This window comes from Betta splendens, chromosome 14, assembly GCF_900634795.4.
Source record: "Betta splendens chromosome 14, fBetSpl5.4, whole genome shotgun sequence".
Classification (NCBI taxonomy): Eukaryota; Metazoa; Chordata; class Actinopteri; order Anabantiformes; family Osphronemidae; genus Betta; species Betta splendens.
Genome location: NC_040894.2, coordinates 10,131,569 through 10,154,130, shown reverse-complemented (window position 1 = coordinate 10,154,130; position 22,562 = coordinate 10,131,569). Strand labels below are relative to the sequence as shown.

The 22,562-nt window shown below is 40.9% G+C and overlaps 3 protein-coding genes across 7 annotated transcripts; 2 read left to right on the top strand and 1 right to left on the bottom strand.

Moving 5' to 3' along the window:
- The first annotated feature begins 30 nt into the window (after positions 1 to 30).
- LOC114869552 (transcriptional regulator ATRX-like) lies at positions 31 to 13,637 on the top strand. The gene is made up of 35 exons (XM_029173865.3): positions 31 to 388; positions 1,113 to 1,213; positions 1,304 to 1,359; positions 1,671 to 1,699; positions 1,928 to 2,049; positions 2,277 to 2,375; positions 2,476 to 2,585; positions 2,853 to 2,920; positions 3,035 to 4,740; positions 4,870 to 4,933; positions 7,351 to 7,502; positions 7,724 to 7,882; positions 7,965 to 8,061; positions 8,197 to 8,278; positions 8,392 to 8,568; positions 8,668 to 8,800; positions 8,961 to 9,070; positions 9,189 to 9,332; positions 9,425 to 9,602; positions 9,703 to 9,840; positions 9,954 to 10,129; positions 10,213 to 10,330; positions 10,501 to 10,631; positions 10,724 to 10,773; positions 10,911 to 11,005; positions 11,146 to 11,296; positions 11,369 to 11,463; positions 11,553 to 11,658; positions 11,755 to 11,932; positions 12,035 to 12,226; positions 12,327 to 12,470; positions 12,574 to 12,645; positions 12,737 to 12,832; positions 12,963 to 13,091; positions 13,168 to 13,637. Exons 1-35 carry the CDS (start codon positions 381 to 383, stop codon positions 13,282 to 13,284), a joined length of 5,583 nt encoding a protein of 1,860 aa, XP_029029698.1. The 5' UTR covers positions 31 to 380; the 3' UTR covers positions 13,285 to 13,637.
- Positions 13,638 to 13,787: 150 nt separating this feature from the next.
- ccdc61 (coiled-coil domain containing 61) lies at positions 13,788 to 19,449 on the bottom strand. Of its 4 annotated transcripts, none has more exons than XM_029173877.3 (13): positions 19,143 to 19,449; positions 17,932 to 18,089; positions 17,594 to 17,676; positions 17,030 to 17,190; positions 16,761 to 16,913; positions 16,470 to 16,677; positions 16,277 to 16,359; positions 15,913 to 16,133; positions 15,655 to 15,733; positions 15,356 to 15,553; positions 15,235 to 15,268; positions 14,951 to 15,017; positions 13,788 to 14,845 (listed from the first exon to the last, which is right to left on the bottom strand). In XM_029173877.3, exons 2-13 carry the CDS (start codon positions 18,077 to 18,079, stop codon positions 14,751 to 14,753), a joined length of 1,530 nt encoding a protein of 509 aa, XP_029029710.1. In that variant the 5' UTR covers positions 18,080 to 18,089; positions 19,143 to 19,449; the 3' UTR covers positions 13,788 to 14,750. The 4 variants fall into 4 exon arrangements, with proteins under 4 accessions (XP_029029710.1, XP_029029711.1, XP_029029712.1 ...); XM_029173878.3 differs by having other exon boundaries at positions 19,151 to 19,449; XM_029173879.3 differs by having other exon boundaries at positions 15,913 to 16,130; positions 19,162 to 19,449.
- itpkca (inositol-trisphosphate 3-kinase Ca) lies at positions 18,564 to 22,495 on the top strand. Of its 2 annotated transcripts, XM_029173882.3 has the most exons (8): positions 18,564 to 18,702; positions 19,389 to 19,453; positions 20,033 to 20,276; positions 20,373 to 20,586; positions 20,696 to 20,900; positions 21,003 to 21,104; positions 21,184 to 21,255; positions 21,353 to 22,495. In XM_029173882.3, exons 3-8 carry the CDS (start codon positions 20,228 to 20,230, stop codon positions 21,569 to 21,571), a joined length of 861 nt encoding a protein of 286 aa, XP_029029715.1. In that variant the 5' UTR covers positions 18,564 to 18,702; positions 19,389 to 19,453; positions 20,033 to 20,227; the 3' UTR covers positions 21,572 to 22,495. The 2 variants fall into 2 exon arrangements, with proteins under 2 accessions (XP_029029715.1, XP_040929637.1); XM_041073703.2 differs by lacking the exon at positions 19,389 to 19,453 and having other exon boundaries at positions 18,571 to 18,702.
- The last annotated feature ends 67 nt before the right edge of the window (positions 22,496 to 22,562 follow it).

Below are 22,562 nucleotides of genomic sequence, written 5' to 3'. Positions count from 1 at the left end.
ACTATTTATCGAATTACTACTTACCATTTTATGTAGTAGTGTTGTTTTAAACATGAAAAGCGACTGTAACGATGGGAAGAGATATGTAAAAATGTAATGTTTGCGTAGGGGAGCAGACAGGGGCGGTAGTGCAACACTAAGGATGCAAGCCGCCGTAAAACTCTACAAGAATAAGAAGAAACGGGCAGGGACCCGCAGGCCGGTCTCCCTCCGTGGCAGCAGGTGGCGCCAGTGTGCGACAGACGCAAACATGCGTTAACTTGTTTTATTGCGTTAACGTGGTGATGCGGGGCAAAGATTGAGCTTGCTGTACCTCATTTTAAGCCGGATTCTTTCCCTACCAGGAGCCGACTTAAGCCTCTTTTTGTACGTCCGAAGCGATGTTTAGGTAATAACAGAGGACTGAAGTTAATTTCCTTGCTAGCAAGCTATCTTAGCATCTTGTTAACTGTTTCAGCTAAAGGCTAGCTTCAGTAATAACAAAGGCGTTAATTCTCCTTTACGTTGCAGGTAATTGTTGTAAATTACTGTGTAAAGTACATGAGGTATTCAGAAAAACGTAACCCATCATGCAGAAACGAACATGTGATGTTCGTAACGTAACCAACGTGAGTGCCTTTGGCCTAAAACAGAAAATCTGTTTGGGCCACCTTTTGCGTTATAGCGTCGTTACCAGTTCAGGGCTACTGCCTTGAATCCCTAATGCCGCTGTCTGTAATACCTAATTTCTATGACGTTCACTTACTTATTCTAATAATAACGCATTTAGGTTTGAATAAGACAATATACAGTTTGGACCTATGGGCTCTGTGTTTGTATTTGTTGGCGGCTTGTGTGGTTTATCAGTGATAGATTATTGGAGCTCAAAATCTATAGATTTATATCTAGAATTTTTCTTCTGACTAAGTATGTATGTATATTCTAAGATGCTGATTTTACTGTGTGTCTCTGTAATTGAACTGTGTCGTGTTTCTGAAAAGCTGAAACAAAACAATTGTAATGTGACGTTGTATTCCCAAATTTAAGTTAAACTATAGATGTGAAGTTTAGCTAACCTTGTGTAATTGTTTCCCACAACTGTGATGCTCTTTTTCAATTATTATTATCACCAGTGCCAGCAAGCTGAATGTTCTAGTAAACAAGCTGCATGAGTACTTGGCTCATTCCAGTGCTGAGGACAGCAATGGCCCACCAGCCTCAGAAGGTGTTAAAGGTATAATTCTTGATGAATTTAATTATAAAACCTGGAATGCAGTCTTCTCATGTGTACACATTTAAAATCTTATCCATTACACATCTTCAGGTCAAGCAAAGCCGACCCACTCTGTGCATAACTCAACTGCACAGACTGCAACAAAGGTAAAAGAACTATTTTTGTTATTTTTCTAATTAATAATTATACATTTTATACATCAAGTAACTGAAAATTTACAAGAAAACCAGTATATGCATGTAGTAAGGTTTAATATTACAAACTTACACTTAGATAAATTCTTCCAACTGTTCAGTAAGAGGGTTTTTTATGTATCCATATAATTTGCTTTTTCACAGTGTTATTGTAAACTGCAGCTTCTTAGAAGGAAATGTTTCGTATGCCAAATGAAGGACTGTAAACTTTGTTAGATTAGCTAATGATGCAGAGTTCTTACTAACACTGTCTCTTTTTGCAGGCTGGAGTGGATACCAAAAACTCCAGGAGGTGAGTTAGCAAGTTAACTGTTGCAAGCATAGATTAAGTAGCATACTCCTGTTTCCTTGTTGTTGTTGTAATTCAATGTTGTCACATTAAGTTTTCCATCACCTTCAGCATGTAGAGACTTACCCGTTATACAGAAACCATTAAAGGGAGAATGCTAACACATTTTCAAGACTAGTTTGTGAGTCTCTAACGATACATAAACTTTATTTCAATTCACTGAATTTACAGAAAGCCATCTGTTGTCATAAAGCACTCAGGGCTGGATGAGTCAGGGGACTCAAATGGTAGCGAGGACTTGGATTTACCAATCAATGCAAATGGTCACCTCGATGCAAACAGATTACCTAAAGGTATGTACTTACATTTTCCCACACATTCAGACCACATGTTTAACATCGATCATGTCTGTAAAAATAAACTGTATAATATAGCCTTTTTCAGATCATAAAATTAATTTGAGATTGACAGAAGTCTTCTATTATAAATGTTGTTGTCACCTTCCAGCTTTAGCTTGTGATTAAGTAACTTATAATAATCTAGTATTTTTGATTTAATGATGTTAATTTGTTTTGAACAGGCACTGCATGGGTCAGTCCTCAACCTGTTGATAATGGAAGAGATGAGTTCAGGGGCCCTGAGTTTCGCAGTCATAAATCCAGTGTACTGAGAAAGAGAGGTCAGTTAACACTGGTCATGAAGTTACGCCTAATCACTGTTATTCAGAAACAAAGATTCTGCAAAATGTTGATGTTAATCATAGTTCTGTGCACTCGTAGGAAGTGAACACACAGGAATTGTTTGCTGCACTGCATGTGGCCGACAAGTTAACCATTTTCAGAGAGATTCATTCTATCAGCATCCAGTTCTGAAAGTACTTATTTGCAAGGTAAGTCTGATAATTTTGCACAGGAATAGCATCCCCAGTTCCTATCATGTTTCTCATCTTGCCTTGACTTGAGTGAATCAGCTTGAGTAGTGATTTGAATCACAGGTGAAATAGTTTACAGTGCAATTGCATTCCACAGTATTTTATTATACAATTGTGAATATAGGGCGTATTGCGATAAAATTCAAATCTGATTGAAAACAAAGTTTCTAATGTAAATTGTTGTAAACCTGTTAGGCCAAATCATAATTAGCTTTGTTTTGTCAGTTTTGCTACAAGTATTATTCAAGTGATGACATCAGTAAGGATGGAGATGGAATGGATGAGCAATGCAGGTACGATTTGTTAAATACACAATATTCTAAATGGAATTTAAAAGAACATTTATTTTTTAAATTACTTAATTGAGTTTTTAGTGACAGTTTTTGTTTTATCCTTGTTTTATTCAGATGGTGTGCTGAAGGAGGCAACTTGATCTGTTGTGACTTCTGTAGTAACGCTTTCTGCAAGAAGTGCATTCTTCGAAATTTAGGAAGGAAGGAGCTGTCTGGCATCTTGGAGAGCAAATGGTACTGTTACGTGTGTAGCCCAGAACCCCTTTTGGACCTTGTGACATCTTGCGACAGCATTCTGGAGCAGATGGAGAGTCTGTGGCAGCAGCAGCGCAAGAGGATCCGAGTAGAGCCAGAGAAAGCTGGACTTGAAGACACATTGCCAGAAGTACCACAAAATATTTCTTTGGATAAATGGGATCACACCGGTATGGATGGTAGTGTAGTGTTCAACTATAGCACACTGCAGATTTCTAAGGACATTACTAAAAAGGTCAAACATTTAGTGGACTCAGCAAATTCTTTAAACCGGATATTTGTTGGTTTTATTGAAACTGTAACAAACAAACGAACTATAGGCAATCGCCACCAGTATCTGAAGTCTTTTCTGGCTGTTGTGAAAGGTCTGAGAAAATCACTCACTGCACTTGAAGACAACCTCAAAGAGGAATTCAGTGACTTGGATGTTTTGAACTGTTGGGAAAAGTTCTATAGTGATGATTTAAATACGCAAACTGTAAGAGAAGCAGAAAATGAACTGGACGCATCTGATGAAAGATGTTTACGAGACTTGCAGAACCTGGCAAGTGAACATTTTCAAGATGAGGACTCTGACTCCAAGGGCATTACAGATGTGATTAATACAACACCACAAAAGATAAGCATGAAGCTCTCTGAAAGCGGTCTCCACATGACTAAAAAACTAGTAGTAAAACTTACACCTGTACCTGTGGAACAGAAGCCTTTGTCTGTCCTCAAGGTGGAGGAGAACACAAAAGATGAAAGGTCTGATGGAAAAGTTGCACCAGAAAACAAAGACACACATGTATGTGCAAAAGCTGACAGCAAAAGCAATGATACCTCTATTGGATCCGTACACACAGAAGAGGAACAAAGGAATCGACGGTCTCCTCGTGTGAAGACAACACCTCTGCGTCGACCAAGTGATATCAAGGCCAAAACATCTCTCTCAGCAGCAGACAGCGATTGTGACTCCGATATGGAGGAAATCCCCAACACAGTATCAGCTAAAAACCGGGAAGAGCAAAATCTGAGCAGAGCGAGAGCAGACTCTGACTCCGATGAAGTTCCTGCTGCTCTGCTTGAGCGAGCAGCTCTGACACAGAGCTCCGATGAAGGCAACAGTGACGATAATGGTGGAGAAGCATCCTCCATGGTGGCCAAGAAGTGTCTTTTTTGGCTGACTAAAAACTCCCCAGTTTCACAGGAAAGAACGCGCCGCAAACGCAAGATGTTAGACCGCTCGCCTACGTCCGAAAGGAGCGCCAAAACCCGAAGGGAAAGCGAGACAGGATCATCTAGTGACAACGAGGAGAAGAATATTGAAGATTTAAAGTTGGTGAGATCAGAAGGAAAGCCTGATTTTATTAAAAGAGAGAAGGAAGGCATGGATGGAAAACAGAGGAAGATGCTGTCCTGGAAGTCCAAGACGAAATCTTGTCAGAAAACAGTGGAGTCGTCCTCCTCATCAAGCGAAGCTGAACATGACCATGACTCGGAGAGTGATACAAGTGATCAGAAGATGAAGCCAATCACTGAACATCTGAGCTTACTAGGGGCTGCAACATTCCACCAGTCATCAGGTGTGTCTTATCAGAATTATGAAAAAGATGATGCACATAACAACAAAAGCATTTAGACCATTTTAGTGAGTGTCATAATGAAAAAACGTTTATTGATTTTATTTTTTTTTTTTACTTTTTTGTTTGTAGGAGATGAAGAGCAGTCTGGCCCCTCGTGGGCAGCAGCGGAAGATGATGATGATCCAGAAAATAGGTATGGTTCAAAAAGCCCCGATTTGGAGTTTATCAAACAATGTAGGAAAAAGGCTTCGTCTTCAAAGCCAGAGGTCTGTGCCAAATTCAGTAAAGCCCATGTAATTAGGACTCAGTTGCAGTCTATTCACACGCGTCCGAAGCGTAGATGCAGCAGAGCGCCAGCTATCAAATACACATTTTAGAGGTACAGTGTGAAGCATGGGACCCACATTATGATACAGTGAGACGCTGTTGAATGATAAGCAGCACAATCAGCTTGTTTTACATGTGCAACCCCTCTAAATGCTAGAGATGCTGTACACCTTACTCAAGTTTAATCTAATTTCTAAAGTTATATTCCATCTTATACCAAACTTGTATTCACTTTGTGATTTATTGACCTACTTTAAGAATGCAACACCTTGCAGTTTACACAATTTCTTCTTTAAAAAGAGATCCAGTCATGCATTTCAGCAAGTGAACTTGCGTTGCCTTGCAACCTGTTTTAAGGTATTACAGGTGACTTTTCAGTGAGAGTCTTCATAATTACTTATACTTTGTTGTTTACCATTGAGTTGCGCTGTTACCTTGACTGTTGTTACTGGTGAAGTACGAACTTACTTGTTATAGAATCTGTACACATGAACGTTTTCATTTTAAAATGGGTACGTAAAGGAAGTGTTCTGTGAACTCTTTGTAATTTAAAGCAGTGTTTTGTGTTAATGACACAGGGCTTACATTGTTGCCTGTTATGCTTCATCTTAAATATATATTAACCATAAATTCACTGATGACGTGACCGTTTCCTTTCATTAAACAAATAAAATGCCTGGTACAGTGTATATGGCACTGTAAATGTGCTTTTTGTTTTATCCAGCTCAGCCGTGCCTCTTAGGTTAAATCCTTTGTTGTGCAAAAGAAGGTTTAGCAAACAACTTTAATCACAGGATTTGTTATAACCTGATATGTAAGTGTGTAATAAATAAATATAACAAATAATATATTTCCTTGAGTTTTTAGAAGACAGTGGGAATTTAGGCCGTGAGTGTAGAAGACGGTGAACATGCAGGAATTAACTCACATGGCAGTAACAATTTGCTGAAGCTTCAAATTACACAACCTGGTAGTGCAAGCTTTCTGCCACTGACCATCATATAATATAGTTGGTGATCACTGTAACTTAATAGATTCTTTAAGCGCCTAAAAGATTATATGCATTTGCTTTAATAGGTTTATTACTGCGGTTAGGAATTTAGGTATGTCACAAATCTCAAGTGAATGTTAAAACAACCTCCATTTCTTTCCCCAAATCATCTGCGTACCATTTGGCTCTATTTGTGTTGAAATGTGTGAACATGAACCTTTTGCACTCTGAAACATGTATATGCAAAAATGTATGGATGCTTTACCTACCAAAAAGTGTTTTCTCCTCACTGACATGGTGCTTGTATAGAGATACTTCTAAAAGGTTATCTCACTTAAATTGCAGAGAATACATTCTCTCATGCACTCGTCATTGATGTCAGTTAAGGATGTCTAGCTGCTGTTTGACTCTTCTGCCCCACTACAGTGGAGGCGAATTACGCTACATGGTTGCTGCTGATGGATGAGTCTGAGGAACAGTGCACAGTCTGTTCTGTGGTTGTCCTGTGGAAATTGAAGGTCATGGGATGTAATGTAACCCTGAAAAGACTTGGTTACAAGAGAAATAAAATCCACAGTGACATGAATGCTGTGTTATCACAGTTATAGTCATTTTATCATTGACGAGTTAGAAAATCATCAGTAGAAATGTAACTTCTGCATTGTTTGTCTAATCAGTGGGCTTAAAGCACAAATAGGCCTGTAACACTCCAGAGTCGAAGGTCAGTGAAAATCTCTGTCCAGCCTGATCTCTATGACTCACAACACAAGGTCAGGTGTGTGTGTGTGTGTCTGTGTGTGTCTGTGTCTCAAGGTGGAAGGCGGAATCGTGGTAGAGTCAGTCCTTTTGTAGGAAAGACACATTGAACCGATATGGAAGTAGCTGAGGCCTAAAAAGAGAACATGAAAAAAATCAGCAAATGTGTGTCAGACGTTAGGAAGATTAAAAAAAGAACATTGTAGGAATACAGTTCAAACGTTCTCACTTAAAAGGAGAATAAATTAAGAAACCCTGCTTCTTGTTTATATTGTTTTAATAAATTATCCTTCTTAAAACCCTCCCTGTCTCCTTGTTAAGTTCTTTTTTTTAAGCTGTTCTTTTAAACGTGTGTCTTCCAGTGTTAAGTGGCTTGACAAGTGGAGCCTTAAATCACATTATAGGATATTACTATTAATAAATTCTAATGTTTAAATTTTCTAATACTTGAAGTATAAGAACAACAAATTGAAGATGATGTGTCTGGTCATGAAATCAATTTCAGGCTCCTTTTTTCCTTTTTCTGCTTTTGAAAGAATCGCTAAGAAATTGCTTTTGGCCCAAATCAAAGCATACTACTCCTCGAGTGATGAAATCTCTTCGGAGGAACAAACACAGGTGGATGAATCTGAATCGGAGAGCGATAAGAAGCAACAAGCAGATGAAGGTAGTGAATCAGATGGTGACGGTAAGTTTTATATTTTATGAACTTTTTTTTTTTTTGTTTATCTTTTTCCTTGTGCATCTTTTATAAGCACAGGTTATTCTGTGTTTTCCAGATTGATCACCAGCTGAATATAATATTTGTACATTACTTTTGAAATTTCGACTAGATACAGTTTAGACGTTTAGAGTCCTGTTTAGAGTATTACAGGAAAATTTATGACAAAATATCTCCTCCTGCTGTAGAGGAAGATATGACTTCAAATTCTTCCAACTTGTCTGATGGCCACAACGCCAGGCACCACCTGCTCAAACACAAACTCGCCTTAAATGAGGGAACAGCAGGCGACGAGGCTGCAGGAAAGCAGAAAAGCAGGAGGCGATCCAGAAGCAGGCAACTGAGCTGTAAGCACATCTGTCCATGTTACACATGTGATGCTCCTGATAGCAAATACCTGCACCCTAATACCTGTTAATTTGTCTCAAGCTGACAGTGGAAGCGAATCTGAGGCCGAGGACACTGCACTGAGCGCTGGCGGCATGAGCGAGGAGCTAAGTCAATCAGAGGATGAGAAGGCCCAAAGGTGCACATGTATAAACGTACACATAGTAGACTTAATTTTACACCCAGTTTTCAAAATAACCAATATTTAGACCAGTACGACATTCCCATATACAGGTGCTCTACTAAATAAGGTTTTGCTTGTCATTCTCTGTAGCTCCAGATTAAAATCATCACATAGTGAAACGCAGAAGAATCAAGTACCCTGTATTTGGCTGTCTGACTCCAACAGTGAAAAGGTGGCTGTTCATCATCATCATCATCATCATCACCGGTTTCTGCTGGTCTCTGTTCACACGGAGCCGGCTCAGATGTCTAATCATCACACTGCTTGTGGGATCTTTCTGTAAAGGAGCAGAGCGATCAGGAGAACGGTGACAGCAAAGGAACCCCTAAAGGACGCAAAAAGATCCGCAAAATCATCGAAGACGTGCACCTGCGCGCAGAGACCCAGGAAGCTCTGAGAGAGGAGGAGGAGCGGTGCAAGCGGCTGGCAGACAGGGAGCAGCACATGGAGGACAGGCGAGAGGTGCTGATTTAATAATTATTAAGTCTTTCAACACTCATAAATTACTGGAAGCACTTCACATGACATGAGGAGAATCAAACAGACAAAAATGTTTTGTAGATAATCGTTATACCAGATGGGATGTGTCCCATCACCACCAAACTGGTCCTGGACCATGACGAGGACACCAAAGCGCCTCTGGTGCAGGTTCACAGGAACCTGGTGACCAACCTGAAGCCTCACCAGGTGGACGGTGAGTTGTCTTGTAACATCTGGATCGTGCGTCACACGCACTTGTTTGTTTTAATACGTTGATGCATATTAATAGCTACACCATACTGTTATTTCTTGCTATTATTGGAGTGTTTTTCAGCCTATTCCCCTTTCTGTTTTTTTTCCATATTCTCCTCCAGGTGTTCAGTTCATCTGGGACAGCTGCTGTGAGTCTGTAAAGAAAGCCAACACCACTCCTGGATCGGGCTGCATCCTGGCGCACTGCATGGGCCTAGGGAAAACACTGCAGGTGAACTCACACATTCTAGTACACCTTTATTATTGTTTGCTTTGATTCATCCTGTGTGAGTTAACGCATCGACCACCACGCAGGTGGGCTGGTAGCATTAACCTTCTGCCGTATGTAGGTGGTAGCGTTCCTCCACACGGTGCTGCTGTCAGAGAACCTGAAGTTCAGAACGGCTCTGGTCGTGTGTCCACTGAACACCATCCTCAACTGGGTCAGCGAGTTCAAGAAGTGGCAAAAAAACACAGGAGAGGACAAAGTGAAGGTGAACAGAACGGGCAAAATGCGTACACTCACTTATAGATGAATACACTTGCTTTACTTCTCACATTTTGCCCGTATGTGGTCACTTCACAGGTCACAGAACTGGCTACAATAAAGCATTTTCGCGAACGAATGCTGGCTCTGCATGCGTGGCAGAGAGACGGAGGCATCATGATAATGGGGTATGAGATGTTCCGCATCCTGTCACTGGCTCATAAGGTCAACACCGAGGAGTGTAAGAAGGCGTTAAAGAGCATGTTGGTGGATCCAGGTACAGGAGCTTTTCACTGCTTTCACCCATCGTGTCATTCACTGGCTCGTTGAAATGACAGCGGTCTGTGTGTTTATCTTGCTGTGGTCGCCGTTTCCAGGTCCGGACTTTGTGATTTGCGATGAGGGACACATCCTCCGCAACGACGCCACAAATATCTCCAAAGCAATGAGTGCAATCAAGACCCGACGAAGAGTGGTGCTCACGGGCACGCCTCTGCAAAACAACCTGATTGAGTGTGAGTCTGTACAACTGTAATCAGTAAACAGAGGCTGCAGTGTTGCGGATGCTGTCGAGATGCTTGTTACTGCGGGTTGTGTGACCGGGTGTGTTCATCTGGGCCCTTTACAGACCACTGCATGGTTAATTTCATCAAGAGGAATCTTCTGGGCTCGCTGGGCGAATTCCGAAACCGCTTCATCAACCCCATACAGAACGGGCAGTGCGCCGACTCCACTCCGAGGGATGTGCGAATCATGAAGAAGCGAGCGCACGTGCTGCACGCGGTGCTGGCCGGGTGTGTGCAGGTACAGTGGGCGAAGCAGCTCCGCCGGTGCAGCGTGACGTCAAAGTTCTGCTCGTCACCACACTGTGTTCTTCTCTTTGCCAGAGGAGAGACTACTCTGAACTGACCCAGTTTCTGCCTCCCAAATACGAGTATGTGATGGCTGTGAGGGTTTCTCCGCTTCAGTATAAGTTGTATCGCTACTATCTTGACCACATTCACGGTGAGAGTCTGTCCCAGTGTTGTTGTAGAAATGAAAGAAATGTAAATGTGTGTGTGTTTTATTACTGGAAACTACGTATTTATGGTTAACATCAAGTTTCCATAATATAGCATTAGTGTTTTTAGTCCAAACCGACCTTGAGCTCAGATTCTACAAAAATGTTTTTTCAGGTGTGGATTCAGCGAACAACACCCTGAAGACGAGGACTGCAGCAAATCTGTTTAAAGACTTTCAGGTACTGAGTCGAATTTGGACTCATCCCTGGTGCCTTCAGCTCCACTACATGAGCAAAGTAAAAAAGGTAAAAACCTACAGCACGTGTTGACTTATTGAGTCCCTGCGGGCATTGAATTAGCTCTTGCATATGTTTTTTTATAACTTCTTCTTAAATAGGGGAAATTGAAGGCAGCGCCTGTCCTGAAAAACAAAGACACCACTGAGAGGTAAATCTGGCCGCAGTCATTGTCAGACCTTCACGTTTTACTGTGGCCTCACCTCTTCCTCAGCTCTGCACGCGACTTGTTTGACATCATGCATAGATCTCAACTTGTATATATTTTCATATTTGCGCCTTCCGCAGTGGACTGCAGGGGAATGAAGGAAAAGAAGGGAATAATTCTACCAACATTTCAATGGTTATCGCTGATTCGTCCAAAGATGCTTCCCCAGTGGAAGGTAAATCTGTGGATTATTGCCAGTATACTGAGCATCCTGTGTTGAAGTCGTCTTATTTGTCACTTCTAGTGAACTACTGTACTTTTAAAATAACATATAAATAAGTAATATTATTAAATATTATGTTATATTTTGTGTAGGGGCGAAAACAGCCAACGGCTCAATGAGTTCTGATGAAGGCTGGTACAAGAATCTTCTGTCCAAAGGAGACGCCGCAACCATTGAGCACTCAGGAAAGATGGTGCTGCTGTTTGAAATCCTCAGAATGTCTGAAGACCTGGGAGATAAAGTGTAAGTTGTGAAACACAAGAGTGGCACAACGCTGTCCTTCACATCTAACCAAATCCATTTTGATGTTTTAAGGCTTGTGTTCAGTCAGTCATTGACCTCATTGGACCTAATTGAATATTTCCTTGGGGCATCGCACCGCAACAGAGAGCCATTAACATCCTCTAAAGGTATGACTGTGACGAATAACATTTGAATACATTTACAGAATGTCTCGACAGTGCTTATGTTCGGTTTGTTTGCCTAATGGTTCTAACAGAGGGCAGCTGGATTAAAGACATCGACTACTATCGTCTGGATGGCTCCACCAATGCTACGCTGAGGAAGAAATGGACGGATATGTTCAACAATGCTGACAATGTCCGGTACAGAGCTTCTGATTGGATTTATTGACATTAAAGTAAGATTTAAGCAGATTTTTTGGTCTTTTATTAATTAATGTATTTGACTTCTCGTTGTAGCGGGCGATTGTTTCTCATCTCAACAAGAGCCGGCTCTCTGGGCATCAACCTTGTGTCTGCCAACAGGGTGGTGATCTTTGACGCCTCATGGAACCCTTCTTATGACATACAGAGCATATACAGGGTTTACCGCTTCGGTCAGAATAAACAAGTGTTTGTGTACCGCTTTCTGGCTCAGGTGCGCTCATGGGACTCCTTCACTTTGACTAGACATTGCTTTTAATTTGTTTGGAGGTGCCTCGTTCTCACCTACAGCTGTTATGGCCGCCGTCATCTCTAGGGAACCATGGAGGAGAAGATCTATGACCGTCAGGTGACCAAGCAGTCTTTGTCCTATCGAGTGGTGGACCAGCAGCAGATTGAGAGGCACTTCACCCTGTCTGAACTGACGGAGCTTTACTCTTTTGAGCCGGACCTGTTGGATGACCCAAACGCTAAGAAAAGCAAGCGAGTCACTCCTGCTTTGCCAAAGGTTAGATCGCCGTCTTTATTTTGAGGTTTCTGCTTCGATGCCATAGAAATGTTCCAAAAATGGATTTGCAGCAAGAATTGACTTCTTTTTTATTTCCCAGGATGCCGTCCTGATGCAGTTATTAGAAACGTGCAAAGATCAGATAGTGTCGTATCACGAGCATGAATCTCTGCTGGACCATAAACAAGAGGAGGAGCTCAGTGAAGCTGAACGCAAGGATGCCTGGGCTGAGTATGAGGCTGAGGTACAGAAATTAACAATGGCATGAGCAGCAGCATGTTTGGCTCATTTCACACCAGCGTGTGTCAGAATTGTGTGTAATGTATGGAAATGTGTCTTTTCCTCAGTCCAACACAGCTAAAAATTCAGTCAGCATGAGCCCGGACTCCTTGAATACAAAGCCCAATGAGCTGCTTCTGGTAAGAATACAACTTCTAAGGCCTCTTCTTAGATTTGCAGCTGGTGACGTTGGAGTTTTATACAAGATTCTACACAACAATGTGTTTGCAGGAATTGCTCAACAAGACCAGAGCAAATGCATCAGAGGCCTTCCTGTCAATGCAGAAGATTAGGTCTCACACAATTGAGGAATACAAGTTCCAATTGGTGAGGGAAATTTTAGTATGTGTCAGTAACCTTTTACTTATTCACTGCAGAGGTCCACATCGTCCTCATTGCTCAGTCGTAGTATCGTGAAGAAAGCCATTCATTTCTAATGACCTCTGATCTCTTACAGAAACAACAGTATCCTTACCTGCGTGATGAGGAGGTTCAGAACAAGGCTCAGACTTGGAAAACTTGTGACGAGAAGGATCAAGAACGGAAACGGGCCTTATATCAAGAGGTTCTTAGGCAGCAGCAGTTGGTGAGTCAGTCATCCAAATGCTTGTGGACACGCAGACAAGCAGCACGTCTCATGGCTCAAACCCGTCTCTTCACAGCTCACGCTGCACATTCAGACGATACTGAACACGAGAAGAAACCAACAGATGCAGACTGTGCAGCCTCCAGTGACCACCGTGGTCCTTGCGGCCTTAAACCAGCCTGGACAGACGTGAGCCTGATGAAGTGGAAGTTTACACTTGTGACCTTATTTGACCTATCAATCGCTGAACTGGTACATTGAAGGTATATTTAGAATGTAACACTTGAGAGCTCTGTCACTTTAGTGCTAAGTATTACATTAAGCAGGTTTTGTTTTATAACATTGAGCACTCGAAAAAACAATATTTCAATGCTTCTGCTAAAACTGAATAATTCTTCAGCTTCTTTTTACTAAAAACATTATCAAAACTATATTTGTATAATGGTTAACTAGAGTGTGCCTTTATAAGTGCTTTTCCACCTATTATTTATATGTTGAATGTTTATTACATGTTGCCATATAATAAAAATAAATCATTGAAATGGATTTAGTATTTTGTGAATCTTGAACCAGTTTTAGCTGTACAGCATTAATCTTCAGTAAAGTCTCAGAGGAAGCAGTGCAGCTGTTCAGCTCATCTGATGCCACAGCACAGGATAGCATAATGTACAAAACTGTAGGCTGGGAAAGGATGTCTCAAAAGGAAAAAAAACAAAACTTTTTTTTAATAAAATATAGGACAAAAGGCATTAGACTGGGAAATGTGTTTGAGCATTTACAAATTTCTTGCAGTTTCACTATCATAAAATGTGTCAGGTGTGCAATGCATGCACTATTACCACAAAATCAGCAAGAATATTAAACCTGTAAACACACACACACACACATACACCTGTACAAAGCAATAATACAAGTTCCAACTTGTTAGACAGTGCATTTCAGTAATGTATATACTTTTAGACACTTACATTTTAATGCACTGAATGGATTAACAAATTAAAGCTCATATCAAATACAGTGATGCCAATCCAGCATGCAGTCACTAATTTGATCTACCTCATTACTGCATTCAGGCTACAGGAGCTGCCTTGTATCCCAGCATGCACTGGGTGGGAAAAAAACAACAGTCCAGGTTTAACAGTCTGCTGTTAATATTTAGATTTACTATTACACTTGCAAGCATTAAAACGTATGTGTTATGGAGAGTACATATTAAGAAATTTAAATCTGTTGACTTTCTCGTTTTACATCGTCTTAGATGCCTGGGTTTCAACAAAATATTGTGAAAAGCATCTAGTAATTAATGCAAATCAAGGGAGTAAAGGATAAAATACATATGATGTGTACATGTTAATGGACTGAGGTATTGCTCATGCATGTAACTAGTAGAGGTTGTTTTATGAGGTGTTAAAAAGAAGGAATTGAAGTACACTCAAGACAGTTCTCTTTAAGTTAATAAAAACATTATAAAAAAATCAATTCAGTCCACAAAAAGTATTTCTTCACAGTGATGGTGGTAGTTACCTGGTCTGGAGGCCCCTCCAAATGGAGTTTTAGCCTCACATGAACAAATCTACAATGCTAAACCCATTGTTCTTGCTTGGAGGCTGATATAGCCCTGAGGATGAGGATTGAGGATGCCCTGAGCTCCAAGCTGTGTTAGTGTCCTGTATCCAGATCCCTCATGTACTCCTGAAGGGCCTGCAGCCTGGCATCGATCTCAGACAGCTCAGCACCCGTATCCATACAGCTCTCTAAAGATGGAGACACAAAGATGAGGATTAGATCTTTTGTATGTGCTTAATATTTTGTTTGTCAGTTTATTACACTGAAAATAAAATAACTTTATAACTCCACACCTTTGTCTTTAATTCTGTGTGTTGGTGTACTGCATAATGGCTTCCTTGTTAAAAGGCCCCCTCTTGGCTAGAAACAGAAATATCACATGAAAATGAACAATGTGCTGTAGTAATTATACAATACTGTCATCATAAAGTCACAGTTTAAAAAGGTAATGCATTATTTATGTACGGATGGATGTATGGATGCATGGAGAGATAGATGTATAGATATACAGACGAACAGATAATAGTTTCTTATCAAAATACAGAGGAGAAATAAAGTATATTAGCATGTCACTCACCATACTAGGTCCGTTGTAAATCTGTTTTCTTCCTCTGTAAACAAAATCTCTGGTCGTAACATAGCTGAACAACCAGAATAATCTAAACCAATAGATTTTAAAAGGTCAGTGATCCCTTTACCTGAACAAAGTTTTGGCCATTTCATCTGTATCCACTAATGAGCTTTCAGAGGAGTTCCTGCTCCCTTTGCGTTCCATGGATAAACTCCTGCCTCTACTGCCAGACCGGGTCAACTGAGGATAGGCTTCCCTGGAACGTGAACGCCCCCTCTCGAGGAGAATAGGTGATGTCAACATGTCCCTCCGCACCTTCCTCAATCTGTTCCACAAAAGACAGTTAAGACTGCTGGCTCAGGAAAGTGCAGCGTTAATTGCCGACGTACCATCAAATGTTTAAAAGGTTAATTAACATATACTAACTTTTTGAGTTCTGCCTCTTTCAGTCTGCGCTGTCTGTCCTGGATGTAGGCGGTCGGGTCGAAGCGTTGCACCCGGGACCCTGTAAAATAACAGACCTTTACTTTTTACTGTGTTTGTAAGAGTATGACACTGGAAACTTCTTTTAAAATATTTAGATCTACACAATCATCTTTTACATATTTACTGAACAATTTAAATAAAAGTAAAACAAAAAAAATTACAAATGCTAGAAAACACTAAAAACATGAATGTGTGTACCAGTGGGGGAAGGTGATGGCCTGGGTATGTGAGCACGAGGTCCTGAAGAGTCTGCTCTTCGCCCCCTTTCGTCTGACCTTTGACCTCTGTTCTCTATCCGTTCCCTAGATCCTGAGCGTGCTCTGACTGTCCTGCAGCCTGACCTCCTCTCACGGGAGAGAGAGCGAAAAATTTCACTATCAACTCGAGAGCTGATGTGACCAGACACAGGAGTCACTCTGCTGCAGACAGAAAGGGTTTTTGATAAATAGATAAACAATTCAGAAGATATCTGAAATTCAGATAACAATTATGCACTATACATATTCCAGTATTCAATAAATACCAAAAAATCAATAAAAATCAAAAGCTTAGATTGTCTAACCCTCTCCGTAGTAATGCTAGTTCACTGGTCAGACTCTTGACACGAACACGAAGGGCACACTCTGATGCTCTTAGCTCCTCCAACTAGGCAGAACAGAAAAAAAATGAATGAATTTACATTTAAGCAATATAAAATAAAAAAACAAAAGAACACTATTTTCAGCTGACTACTCCAACAGGCAGGAAAGGTCCACCTGATCAATTAGGAGCCGGTGCTCCTGGTTTCTCTTGCTTGCTGAGCGTTGACTTTTCACCCGTTCGCTGACAAGCTGCTCCTCCAGTGTCCTCACCACATTTCTGACCCTCCAGTCGTCTCGTCCTGAAGTGGAACCGCTTGCACCAACATGCATTTGCTCTAGAACTTTGGCCATAGTCTCCTTCTCTTCCTTCACCATTGCGAGCCTTAAAAAAAAACAGACATTAAAAAAAAAGCAGGTTCTGTATTTCTTTATAACGGCCAAAATCAATAACTAAGTGCTACCAACTCTGCACGTAGCCTTTGCACTTCCAGTTCCGCAGGTGTGTTAACTCCGTGAGAGGTGAGTGCACTAAGCTCAGCCCTCAGTGCTCGGACTTCCTTCTGCAGGGCAGCTGGGTCCGGTTTACCCACATAAGGCAACGGTAAAGGGTAGTGTATCCTGCAAACATCGACTAATGAAATGAAACTCAAACTAAACCGGTTGTTAAATGATGACACAAAATGCACAAGACAATATGATATGAATACACAATTCTCTCACAGAAAAACACAAACCTGTCAAATTCCACCGTGTATATAAGGATTAGATATCTTTTGGCAGTGAGAGCAGAGGGCTGCTGTTGGCCACGAGGACGACTCACCACTCCTGCTTTTCTGTTACGTAGCAGCTCTAGGTCGGCATAGGTCAGGAGGTCGAGTGTAACAGAATCACTCGTCTGCAAAAGGCTCAAATTAACTATGTAATATCAGAAATATCATGAAAAAAATGCTTCATGGAACAAAACTGACCTATACACAACTTCTACGTACATGCATATAAAAATACACAATTTAAAATTGAATAAAATGTCATGTAAGGAAATAAACGTAAAAAGGTTTATATAATATATTATAACTGTCACACGAGTTTGGCTACTGTACATTATTGGAAAGGAGAGTAGTAATAGGACAGCTCAAGATAACTGTACATTTTTCACTCAAGTGGAAATCGTGAACTCCAATGAATGAGTCCCATCTCAGCTCACACAGCCTCAGGCCTTTTGTGCCTACTCACATCTTTCTATTCACTTTGTATGCATTTGAGCTATTGTATCTTTTACGTTTAAACTAAGAACATACCTTTCTAACAGCCGATTCCAGCATGCTGCAGAAAATGGGAAACTGCTTATAGTTGCCAGTTTTGCGAGTTAGGTCCTCAATGTCTGCAAGGGAGAGAATGAATGAATTAAAAAATAAATAAGCAGGACTTTTGCGTGGTAATACTTAGTCTCTCAAAATCTAAGCTAGGTACACCTTGCAAGGAATGTCGGAATAAACCTCCCAATCAATCAACCTACTGATGTTCTTCATGAGGTGAACATGCAAACTCTATGCACACAGGAAGAGACCTGGGCATCTTGCTATTGGCTAACCACTACACTATCACATTCAATTTATGATAAACATATTATACTTACATGCAGGATTAAATTCACTCCTCCACTGATCTGCTGTCACTGAATCTGAGATTTCGACTATCAGCAAACCCTTGTCCACCTCTATTTTTACAGAAAACTCTACGCCTCGAAAAACAATATCCTCCATCACCTCAGAGCCTTCCTCCATTGCTCTGGATCTGTGCAGAAGGAATAATAACATCAATGCATTACAAACAGTTGGAATAGATTAACTAATCTACAACTACAAACACAGTTAGTGAACATTTCACAACCTTCTGTACAGTCATGACTTAAAACTAAAACCGTGATGATAATTAAGAATAAATTAAGAAAATGGGTTAAAATTTAGTACATATAGCTGCTTATATCATAGATTTTATTAATTATAATACATGTATTATAATATACATTTTATTAATAGCAATTTTTCAAAAACACCCAAGGTCACCTTACAATGAACCACATACAACAGAATATATTAATACACCAAAAAACGGAACAAAAGCTGAGTTCCAGAATAAAACTATAGCACACGGAAAACCCCAAGAAACCAAATACGAAAATGAAGACGACTTATTTTTTGTTCTCAATGTATCTGCATTAGCATCATGATTTTGACCTGTGTCCCTTATTATTCCAGTCTAGCTTCCTCCAAACACACCGCCAGGGACAGTAGCGAGCCGGCCTGCCCATTTTAAAAGGTGTCATCGTTTTTATCCAAAAAGTTGTGGTTTATGGGTCATTTATATGTCGAGGCTTCCGCAGATGTCCCAGCTCGTGATTTAGGGGGTAAGTTATTGACGTTAACTAAACATGTGTCTGATATAACTATGTTAGATTTCGCGCTTCACTACACTTTCTCCCACGGAATGAAATAGACTGTGTGCCAACCTCATTTTTTCCACTGTCACGCGCACACAAACATCATAGACAGTTCGTTTGTGGCTTGTTTAGCTCGTCCACGGGCATCAATTAAGATTTAGAAGTGCCTCTAGGAAATGAACCAGCGCAATTTTCTTACGCTACATTTGTAATAATACAATACGAGTCTGCGAGTCCGAGTCAATAGGTCAGCTAGCGAGAGTTACCGTCGCTGACCAGTGCTAGCTACAGTTAGCTAGCACCGACTGTGGCGTCAGTTAAGTTACTGCTGGATTAGCATTAGTTAACGTGAGTCACATGCAGCTAACTGAACTAGGTTAACTATTATTATTAAGAGTGACACTAACCAACGCACATGAACGTTACCTTTGGCCGCAGCGCTGATGCTTGATGGGGCTTTTGTCACCACATAGCTGCTTGTTGTAAACGCACAGCGGTAGCTAGCTTAGGTGGAATTAAAGGCACAACTAGCCGCCCAACACACTGACTGCAGTCCAAAACAAACTGTGAACCACCGGCACCGCAGAGACCGAAGCGGTTCAATAACCGGGAACCGTTAAATTCTTCTTCGTTTGTTTCTCGGCCGATGCCAGGTCTTTCTCTCTGTACAATCGGACGGAGGGTCCACTCCTCTCAGACGTAGCACTGCCCCCTACAGGTAAGAATTGGGCACTGCAGACGTTATCAGACTACTTCAATGAAACGCCACTGCACTGTCTTCATCCTGTATGTTAAGGCTGCTTATATTGATAATCTTAAATATAGACGTATAGAGGTTTTGTGTCAGTTATAGTACATATTCTACATTATTTATTTAAACATGCATTTCATTCATGTTATCTTTCCAGCAGTGTCCTATTCTTTACACTAAAACATTAGTTTCTTAAGTTTACATTGATCAAATAAACAGTGCATTAGCAAATCAAATCATCTATAACAACACAAGAGTAAATTTTTCTGATAATGGCATTTGTACATTACACGACAGTAACCAGATTAAATTAGAATTTCTGCAAACCACACATCAATTTACACAGTTGTGTGAGCATTGCACACATTTTCAACATATTTAAGAGATTTGGCACCAACAACCACCTTTATCATTCTCAACATCTGTGCGTTCTTCCTTTCATGTGATGGTTCAGATTAGAGATTAATAGCAGTACTTCCTGTAAATGTTTGATAGGCTGTTGCGTAACATCAGAGCTAACTCTGTCGCCTGCATGTCTTCATTCAGTCTTGGCGAGCGGCTGTTACTACGGAGACGTTACTGATAAGTCAAGTGACCTCAGTCTAAAGTCTGTAAAGAGGGGGAAGAACAATGATGGACAACACGGCAGGCTGACCTGGAGTGTGTGTGTGCGCTGAACAATGTCTGACTGAGGAGCTATTATTCAGTAGTTTGCATGGAAGAAAGAAACGGTCTGGGGACATGACTCCTAAGAAGCCCCAGGAATGGCTACAAGTGGTGGGACATGCAGGTTTGTTTACCTGTAACTCTAATTCTGCTTTAAGAACTGTTTTATTTATCACACTATGTCTCGTTGTGAGCTTGTCTTCGTTACCTATCTGCACAGGGAGCTTTCATGTCGGGGATTATGGTACGCTGCTGAAGAGGTTCTGTAAAGGGGAGCAACAGTGCTATCTGAGTCTAATGGACGACTCTTTGAGGCCCTTTGTTCCCGCCTACCATGGAGTGGTGCAGCGGGACAATCAGGATTACAACGTGATAGATAACTTACTGACCCATTTCAATGCACCTGCAATCATGGACTGCAAAATGGGCACCCGGTATGTTTCGATGGCAGCGTTTTTATCTGTAGTTGTATTTGCATGTATATCTTTACTTTTGTATTTTAATATAGTCCGTATAAAGAAAACAAGGCCTTGTTTTTCGCAGCACATACCTCGAGGAAGAGCTGCTGACGTCCCGAGAACGACCACAGCTTCGTCATGACATGTACGAGAAGATGGTGGCTGTGGACCCAGAGGCCCCGACCGACCAGGAACGAGCCCAGCAGGCAGTGCTGAAAACCAGGTACATGCAGTGGAGGGAGACGCTGAGCTCCACCACAAGTCTAGGGTTCCGTATCGAGGGATTCAAGGTAAGCTCCACCTCCACCAACGCTGACCTGGTCATGGCAGGGTATTAATGGAGCAGCACCCATACTGATATATTGTTGTGCATCTGTGTGTTTCCTGTGTAGAAGGCAAACGAAGAGTGTAACACAAATTTCAAAAGGACCAGAACCAAAGAGCAAGTGACAGAGGCGCTTCAGAACTTTGTTGAGTCCAATACACACATAGTGGTGAGTGATTGCTTACTTTCAATAACTGGTGGATCAGTTTTTCTTTCAACCCGTGTGAACCTTTTATCTTTGCCACCAGTGGGAGTATCTGAGGCATTTGAAGCAACTGCGGGACGTCTTGGAGACATCTGACTTCTTCAGAACACACGAGGTTAGTGTGAGAGCATGGGAACATGAGAACATGTTTAAGTAGTGTGTGTTTTTGAGCACATACAGTAGTTATTGGTTGATAGGTGGTTTCCCTGCAGGTTGTGGGAAGCTCCTTGTTGTTTCTGCACGACTGGACAGGCAGAACAGGCGTCTGGATGATTGACTTTGGAAAGACGGTGGCCCTGCCGCCTCCCCTCACCTTGGACCACCGCAGTCCCTGGGTGGAGGGCAACCGAGAAGATGGCTACCTGTGGGGTCTGGACAACCTCATCGATATACTGGCCAACATGCTGTCACTGTCTGAACCGCCAGTGTAAAAACCCATGGGCTCAAACCGCCACTCAAGTGAATGATTTCACTTGGATTAGCGTTGATGTAAAGATGCAACTGCTGTTTGCATCAAATAAATACTTACTAATTGATAGAAAGGATTAGTGGTGATTTACAGGAGCTTAGTACGTTACTATTGAGTATTTTCATTTTTTTTGCATCAGAGCAAAGCACAAACATGGTCCCAGTCTCAGCAGAAAACCATGAAATTACTTTTAACGGCTTAAATTAAATTTGAAAAAATATATATGGAGGATTTAAAATTGGCCCTAAGCCAAAAACATGGTGCTAAAATATGGTCAAGAGGTAAAAATTGGGCTGTTAGTTATTTAATTCTAAATGATTAGAATTAAATTAGTTACATGTATGTTTAAATACAAAACACAGTGGCATCAGACCCCGGCTGTTTACTACAATAAACAAAGAAATTATGTCTTCTAAACATTAACCTAGTCAGTACTATCACTATAAAGACCCCCTTTCACCTTTGAGTTTGTAAGTAGCGTGTTTTCTTGTTTTTATAATGCAGAGCTGTTGACAGTAACTAAATATTGTATCTCTTTGTCATATTGCTGTTTTTTTGGTGGTGGTGGTTACGAACTAAATGGAAATCAGCTTTTCTGAATCATGATGGTTGATGGTGTTTACTTTTTTATTCTTGGTTTGGCATTTTTTGCATGTCTGCCATTTTTGAATCAGTCAAAAACACCAGACTGACAATTTAACTGTTAAAATGAGCTTTTTGAACTAAATTGCATATTCTTATGAAATCCAATTAAAATGTGTCATTGAACGTGAAAAGGAAATACTATAATTATGTATTTTTTATCACTGTCATGTTCCAATGTAAGGCATCAGCAGATTCATGGAAATCATTGCTTATATACAGTCATTAAAATGTGTAAACGTGATTGACAGGCCGTGTGGTGAACCTTACGAGCTATGAATCGACCCACGAGGTTCCGCACCTGATACCGG